The sequence below is a fragment of the Rhagoletis zephyria genome, unplaced genomic scaffold, assembly GCF_001687245.7.
Source record: "Rhagoletis zephyria isolate East Lansing unplaced genomic scaffold, Rhagoletis_zephyria_1.1 Rzeph_scaffold_03617, whole genome shotgun sequence".
In the NCBI taxonomy this organism is placed as follows: domain Eukaryota; kingdom Metazoa; phylum Arthropoda; class Insecta; order Diptera; family Tephritidae; genus Rhagoletis; species Rhagoletis zephyria.
Genome location: NW_016160700.1, coordinates 15,054 through 22,787, shown reverse-complemented (window position 1 = coordinate 22,787; position 7,734 = coordinate 15,054). Strand labels below are relative to the sequence as shown.

The following is a 7,734-nucleotide window of genomic DNA, read 5'->3' as shown; positions in this document are numbered from 1 at the left end:
AATGGTCTTGAATTTTGTAACTTTAACAAATAATAATGCCGGTGTCATACATTTACAGTTTTAAAGTTTTTATTCATCACCAAACATTAACCTATATACCGCCTGGCGCTTGAATTCTGCTTCATTGGTTGTTTGGTTGTCGGTGTTGGTGTTGCTGATTTCGTCTCCGTCTTCTTCGAGCGAGTTGCTTAGATATTCATCAGGGTTAGTGGATGATAAAATACATGCAGATACATTTTTATATCTCGGAAAAAGTATTAAAACTGTAGTTCCGCAGATTTCACTAAAATGTTTGTATTTGTTTGAAAAATATATATATACGCAAATGCTGTTAGTAAAGCAAAATATTGATTTAAGCCAAATAATGTTACCCTACCTATACTCTGAATTTCAGCCCCCAGAGCCGCGTTCCGTTATCGAAAAGTGTTACCGAAATCATGGCTCCAAAAAGTGCAGCGTGGAGAGATTTCCAAAGATTAAACGATAGAAAAGCGAAATGCAAAACTTGCCAGAAAATTGCTGCGTACTCTGGAGGGACAACTAATTTGTCTGTACACTTGAAAAATTATCATTCCACAGAAAACAAGACGGTAAGTTACCAGAGTATAAATAACAGTGAATATGTTGTTAGGAGTAAATACAAATAAATATATTTTTATAAACAAACCCACCATACAAAACATGAGAAATAGGCAACAATCATCAATGGCAACAAATTGGCGACTCGACGATTTATTGCCGTCCTGACAAATCGGCAACATTTGATTCTTGTTGTCATTCAAATACTGAATTATTACCAATTTGTCGCTGTGATAATAATTCGGTAACATTTGTTTGTTTGTTGCTGTTAGTTGATCACCAACAGCTAATTTTTTTCCGTTTATTTCAAAGCAAGCAGTGGAAATAAAGTAAAAACTATTCAAATTAATTAATTTGGGATCATTAATAATAAAAAAAATATATATATATATTTAACTTTAAAGGGGGAAAATATAGAGGTAAGTGATTAATTTATTTCCTTTTTAAGTAATGGAATTACATCCGCTTGGGCAGATTTGTTATAATACCAAGAATAAAGTAATGATGATGAGTTCAGGTGCAGTGCGAAAAAAGAGCAAGAGAGAATCTGCCAAAGTAATACAACAAATATATGATTTGGAATATATGGAGCCAGAAGATTCCCAAAAGAAAGAGCCATGCATTGTTGAAAACATAAATTCTGACCCATCTAATGACAATGATTTATTTATTGAGAATGATAGCAACATTGAGTATTTTTATGCAAGTAGTGATGAAGATGAAAGAGGTCCAAACGACATTCCATTGGACCAAAAGCTAACTTTTCAGGGGAAATTAAAAAAGTGGGCCATACTTAATTTAGTACCTAATTCATCTATTAATGGATTGTTGGCGATCTTACGCGAAATTATTTTAGATATTCCGAGAGACTCGAGGACTTTAAAGGGAACACCCAGCGATGCAGTAGTTATAAATATGGGAAAAGGAAAATATATACATTATGGCCTAAAAGATGCATTGACTGACTTTTTATGTTGTTATGATTTTCAAAAAAACACGATATTTTTAAACTTTAATATAGACGCTTTACCGCTCTTTAAAAGTTCTAAAAAACAATTATGGCCGATTTTATGCAACGTAGTCGACAGTAAAGAAATTCTTTTAGTTGGTGCCTATGAAGGGAACTCAAAACCCGAAAATGCATCTGAATTCATAACACCTTTCATTGAGGAATTGCAAACTCTATTAAAAGAAGGAATACATTTTAAAAATACAGTTTTTGCAATAAATGTGCGATGCTTCATTATGGATGCGCCAGCAAGGTCTTTCATATTAGGAGTCAAGGGACATACTGGGTATTATTCATGTGTATGCTGTACACAAAAAGGTGAAATGGTAAAGCATCGACTAGTTTTCCCACTCCATGAAAATCTGCAATTGAGGACCAAGAAAACTTTCAGAGACAGAAGTAACCCGGATCATCACAAAAATATGTCTCCTTCGCCTTTAGATGTAGACATGATCCACCAGTTTCCATTGGATTACATGCATGTGGTTTGCCTAGGGGTGACTAAAACGTTGCTTAGTGGTTGGATTAAAACAAGAGGAGAAGAATATTCGCTACCTTCGTGGAACATAAGAAAACTTTGCGAAGCTTTGGTCGCCAACCGTCCCTGTATACCAAAAGAGTTTTGCAGAAAACCTCGTAGTTTGGATGACTTGGACAGATGGAAAGCTACCGAATACAGGCAATTTCTCCTTTATACTGGACCCTTTATTTTAAGAAACATTTTGACCCATGCAAGATATGTACATTTTCTTAAGTTGTCATTGGCTATGCGAATTTTGTTGGGATCCAGAGACTGCCAAGAAAACTTAAGTTGCGCACAAACTCTTTTAAAGTCGTTTGTTGAAGACGTCCCTAAGCTTTACCATTTGTCATTCTTAACATTCAATTTTCATTGCCTTCTGCATTTGCACCAAATGCTCGAAGTTTTGGATCACTGGAAAAAATAAATGCATTCAAATTTGAAAATCATCTTCAGAAGATAAAAAAATTCATCAAAATAGGAAGTGATGTAGCTGTTCAATTGTACAACAGACAGGTCGAGACGAGTTCAATAAGTGAAGGAACAATGCAAGAAGGAGCAACAGATGGTGTCGGTAGTGTATTCAAGTTTTTAACAACAAAGCCTGACAACTTCTGTTTGGTCAATGATACAATAACCCTTTTAATTGCAATGTACAATGCGGATGGAGTAGAATATTGTCATGGGCGTCCAATAACGAATTTAGAAAGTTACTTTGACCAACCGATTTCATCATCACTCTTTAAAATTTTTTCCTGCACAGCAATGAATTTTGCGGAAGTAATATCATTTCGATCTAATAGCATTACAAGCAAAATTATTTGTTTGCATGAAAATATTATTTTCTTTTTTTGTACCATTTATTAACTAAGCAATGGAGAATGAAATTATTTACGCAACCCATGCTGAAGGTAAGATGGCGATGATAAGTGGTATAAAACTGGTAATCACGGTTCGAAATAGCGCCAGAGCCTTAATTTGTCAGCCGATTTCATTCAAAATTAAAATCTATCCGATTCGCTTAAAACGTTTTCTTCTGGGGCTTTTTCGGGCGGCTGATTAAGAATCTGAAGTCAGATAGGAAAAATTCAAATGGACCCAATATGGCAACGAAAAAATTAAAGTCGATATTGGATCTACCATTTATCATGGAAAAAGTTAAAATCGAACGTACGTACATGGCGTAATATTGTTACTAACATGTTACTCATACGCAATGTATGTATGTTCGATTTCTACTTTTTCCATGAAAAATGGTAGATCCAATATGGTTTTGCCATTTTGAACTTTTAAAATCTGATCTCAGATTCGTAAGCTGTAGTTTTATTTTGAAAATTAAACTCCACTTTTAGACCAATGTTTGATGGTAGCAATATTTTTACATACATTGTAAAACAGATTGATTGTTTTCTTCAGACCCAGATGCATCAAACGAATTGGAAGCTCAGCAGCCAGTGTTTGTTTACACTACGTTGGAAGCAGCGCCAGTCCAAAGTAATTACAAAATTAAATATACCATACATCTATACCAGATTTCGTAATTTAATTTTTTCTCTAGAATCCTTTTCAGAGCAAGGCTCAATTAATTTAATATTATCCGAAGTTAAATCCATAAGAAGAGTTATTACCCATTTATCTGAAGAGGTTGTGTCTTTAAGAAATGAGGTTCGTCAAATGAAGAACACCCAGCCCGGCACTTCAGAATCTTCGCATCTTCCTGTTATGCCTTTTAATGAGAAAGACGCCTTTGACAATTTTATGAAAGAACTAGTGGATAAGGAACCGATCTTAAATGAATTTGTAAGTAAAAAACGCATATTATGCGTGTTTTTTTTTGGAAAGTGGTATACATAAGTCCATTTTTTCATATGTTGAGATATTTTGGGCTTTGTATCTGAATTGATTTAAAAATATTGGCAAAAAATTAACCAATGCCTGTTAAATTTAATTATGCAATAATAATTATTGAAATTGTTAAAGAAAATAAAAGATTTTTTAGCTCCGAATGGACTTATGCCACTGAAATTGAATAATCTAGTTTATTAAGAAATAGTTTCAATAATTTTAAGTCCTTTTTTTTTGTAAGTATAAGTCCACTTTTGGAAAAAAATAGTTAATGGAATAACAACTTCCCATTGCATTTCAAGTGACGATGTGCAGTATAGCTAAGTTTCTTCCGATTACTTTATCAAGAAATCGTGCTTCGATAAATGTATGATTACAAACATAAAAAGAGGGTTTCTGTATCTTACTTAAATTACCATTAACTATTTTTTTCCAAAATTGGACTTATGCAACTTTCAAAAAAAGGCTCATATGCATATGTATGTGTGGTCTAAATTATTTTTTTACAGAAAATATATTTATTACGCCTTGGTGGACCCGATGTTGCCACTTTTCTACGATCTGCCATGAAGGCTATATTAACGTACAACTTGGCACAAAAATTCTCATGGAAGGGTACAAAGGAGAAACCGGCGCTCACTGCTAATTTCGCGGTGACAGTCATAAAAGGTATATGAAGTCTAGTAGCCCAGATCATTCAGTCCTTAATCATTTCTTTCATGTCATTTTAGGAATATGTTACAAAAAATTCCCAAACTCTGACGACTTTTACATACAGTATTATCCAGAAGCATCTGATTCATGCCAAGAACAGGATTGAAAAGAATAGGAAGCGCCATAGCGTAATAAATAATTAATTTCGTTATAAATTGTAATTTTCTATCAAAAAAACTAATAAAATACTAAAAATTAAATTTTTGCAAGTAATTATTCCCCAGATATCGCCTCGAAGATAATTTAGCAAGTCGCCTGTAGTAATAATAAGCGATATGAAAGCGACTCATTCAGGTAATAAGAAAACGACTCGACCAGGCGCGTTGCCTTCGGCGGACGTTTTAGAGCGACTGCCCATAAGAAATCGATACAATGGCGATATTGCCGGCGATAAATTTGTTGCCGGTGGCGACTCGTTTTCTTATTGCCAACAACAAAACTTGGTTGGTGGGAAACGAAAGGAAAGCGACTCATTCGGGTAATAAGAATGCGACTCGATTAGGCGAGCTGCCTTCGGCGGACGTTTTAGAGCGACTGGGAATAGGAAATCGATACGATGGTAATATTACCGGCAATAAATTTGTTTCCGAGGGCGAGACGTTTTCTTATTGCCGGCAACAAAAATTGTTTGGTGGGAAGGTAATTGACATCAGCTCGCCTGAAACAATCGCAGCAATTGAGTTTCGAATCGCAATACAGAGTATACTCCCTAGACTTGCTTGTGAGGAGGGGAAAATAAAAGTTGTTGAACTCTGGTTACTATTTTTAAAAATTATTAAAGTGTATCTTATCCACAGAAACTTCATGATATAAATTTATGCTTATTCGTGTTTTTTTGGTAGTTTTACGCATATGTATTTGGCGTTTGTAAATTAAAAAAAAAAACAACGAAACGAAAACGAAATATACGCAAAACTACCAACGAAAGAAGCAACGGGTACGGTGTGAATCGATATTGCCGATATTCAATATATCGATATTATTTTAGTAGATATATCGGTATCGAATATCGTCAATTTGGAATATCGCGATACCGATATATCAAATTTTCATTGCGTGGATTTAAAATTAATATTCTTGTCATTCCTTGTGCATATTTTCCTCTTTTGGTGCATTATTAGGGGTATTCTCTGAGTCTTGCAAAGCCCTTGCACGGTGCACGGCTTGCACGGTTTGCAAAGCTGTCCCATACCGGTTTTTACCGCGCAATATGTGCACCATGCAAGGCCTTTGCAAGACTCAGAGAATACCCCTATTGTTGTTTTGCGTGAGAGTGCATTTTCCCATCTTCCGCGATTTATCATACATTTTGCTTATCATCGATTAAATAATCTTCCTGCAAACAGCTGATTTTGGCTTTCTTTTATGCTTTGAAGCTTTTTGGCTCAGTGGCTTTAAAACTGATAAGTTCAGCACGGTTTCTAACCATTGACCTTACAATACCTAGACTTCTGTGTCTCTCAAACGCTCATCTTTGCTACTATCATACTAAAAGCGTACACTGTGAGCTTTTCCTGTACATACATATTGTTACTACTTCGCGCTGCAATGTATTCATCCTGCTGTTTTGAAAAATGTAACATTAAAAACGACTTAGGCTATCTGCACACTGTCGTCCAATCATAGTTGCGTTATCGTCTCGCCCTGAAATTTTGAGCCGAGCACATGCATTTCAAAGGAGATCTGCACACTTGTCGTTATCGGCTAGTTATCGGCAAATCGTAGAAGATGCAGAAACGGATANACGAAATATACGCAAAACTACCAACGAAAGAAGCAACGGGTACGGTGTGAATCGATATTGCCGATATTCAATATATCGATATTATTTTAGTAGATATATCGGTATCGAATATCGTCAATTTGGAATATCGCGATACCGATATATCAAATTTTCATTGCGTGGATTTAAAATTAATATTCTTGTCATTCCTTGTGCATATTTTCCTCTTTTGGTGCATTATTAGGGGTATTCTCTGAGTCTTGCAAAGCCCTTGCACGGTGCACGGCTTGCACGGTTTGCAAAGCTGTCCCATACCGGTTTTTACCGCGCAATATGTGCACCATGCAAGGCCTTTGCAAGACTCAGAGAATACCCCTATTGTTGTTTTGCGTGAGAGTGCATTTTCCCATCTTCCGCGATTTATCATACATTTTGCTTATCATCGATTAAATAATCTTCCTGCAAACAGCTGATTTTGGCTTTCTTTTATGCTTTGAAGCTTTTTGGCTCAGTGGCTTTAAAACTGATAAGTTCAGCACGGTTTCTAACCATTGACCTTACAATACCTAGACTTCTGTGTCTCTCAAACGCTCATCTTTGCTACTATCATACTAAAAGCGTACACTGTGAGCTTTTCCTGTACATACATATTGTTACTACTTCGCGCTGCAATGTATTCATCCTGCTGTTTTGAAAAATGTAACATTAAAAACGACTTAGGCTATCTGCACACTGTCGTCCAATCATAGTTGCGTTATCGTCTCGCCCTGAAATTTTGAGCCGAGCACATGCATTTCAAAGGAGATCTGCACACTTGTCGTTATCGGCTAGTTATCGGCAAATCGTAGAAGATGCAGAAACGGATAGGTACGGCACTGTCGTTTGCTAATCGTTGTGCATGCATTGTTTGTTTACATTTTATGGGGAAAAATTAGTGAAAAAGTGAATACTTGCATAAAAATTAGTATTTTTGCTTAAAATCTGTGGAAATTATTAAAAAGTGGATAATTGCATTAAAATTCAATAAATGTGAGCGTTTAACCTATGCAATAAAACGAAATAATAAAAAGTCTCTGTGTGCATGCACAAAACACATTTCAGGAAAAGAAAAGAAGAGATATTATTGAAAAATGATGTCTAGATTTGTTGCAGCACAGTCTATATTTTAAAAATTACAGGTTTTTGTAAATATTTCGCGAAAATATCAACCAGAAAAACAGGAAATACCAGCTCCAAGTGAATTTTTAGACGCCAAATGAATTGAAATTTCACGACCGAGTGTGCGAAAGTGTAGTCGTCATGTAATCGTTGCATCATGATTGTGACGATGAAGCAACTATGATT

The 7,734-nt window shown here is 35.4% G+C and overlaps 1 protein-coding gene across 2 annotated transcripts; it reads left to right on the top strand.

Annotated features, from left to right (window-relative positions):
- Window positions 1-3,349: 3,349 nt before the first annotated feature.
- Window positions 3,350-4,776, top strand: LOC108369337 (uncharacterized). Of its 2 annotated transcripts, XM_017624426.1 has the most exons (4): window positions 3,350-3,602; window positions 3,667-3,908; window positions 4,526-4,622; window positions 4,685-4,776. In XM_017624426.1, exons 2-4 carry the CDS (start codon window positions 3,783-3,785, stop codon window positions 4,771-4,773), a joined length of 312 nt encoding a protein of 103 aa, XP_017479915.1. In that variant the 5' UTR covers window positions 3,350-3,602; window positions 3,667-3,782; the 3' UTR covers window positions 4,774-4,776. The 2 variants fall into 2 exon arrangements, with proteins under 2 accessions (XP_017479915.1, XP_017479914.1); XM_017624425.1 differs by having other exon boundaries at window positions 3,350-3,908.
- The last annotated feature ends 2,958 nt before the right edge of the window (window positions 4,777-7,734 follow it).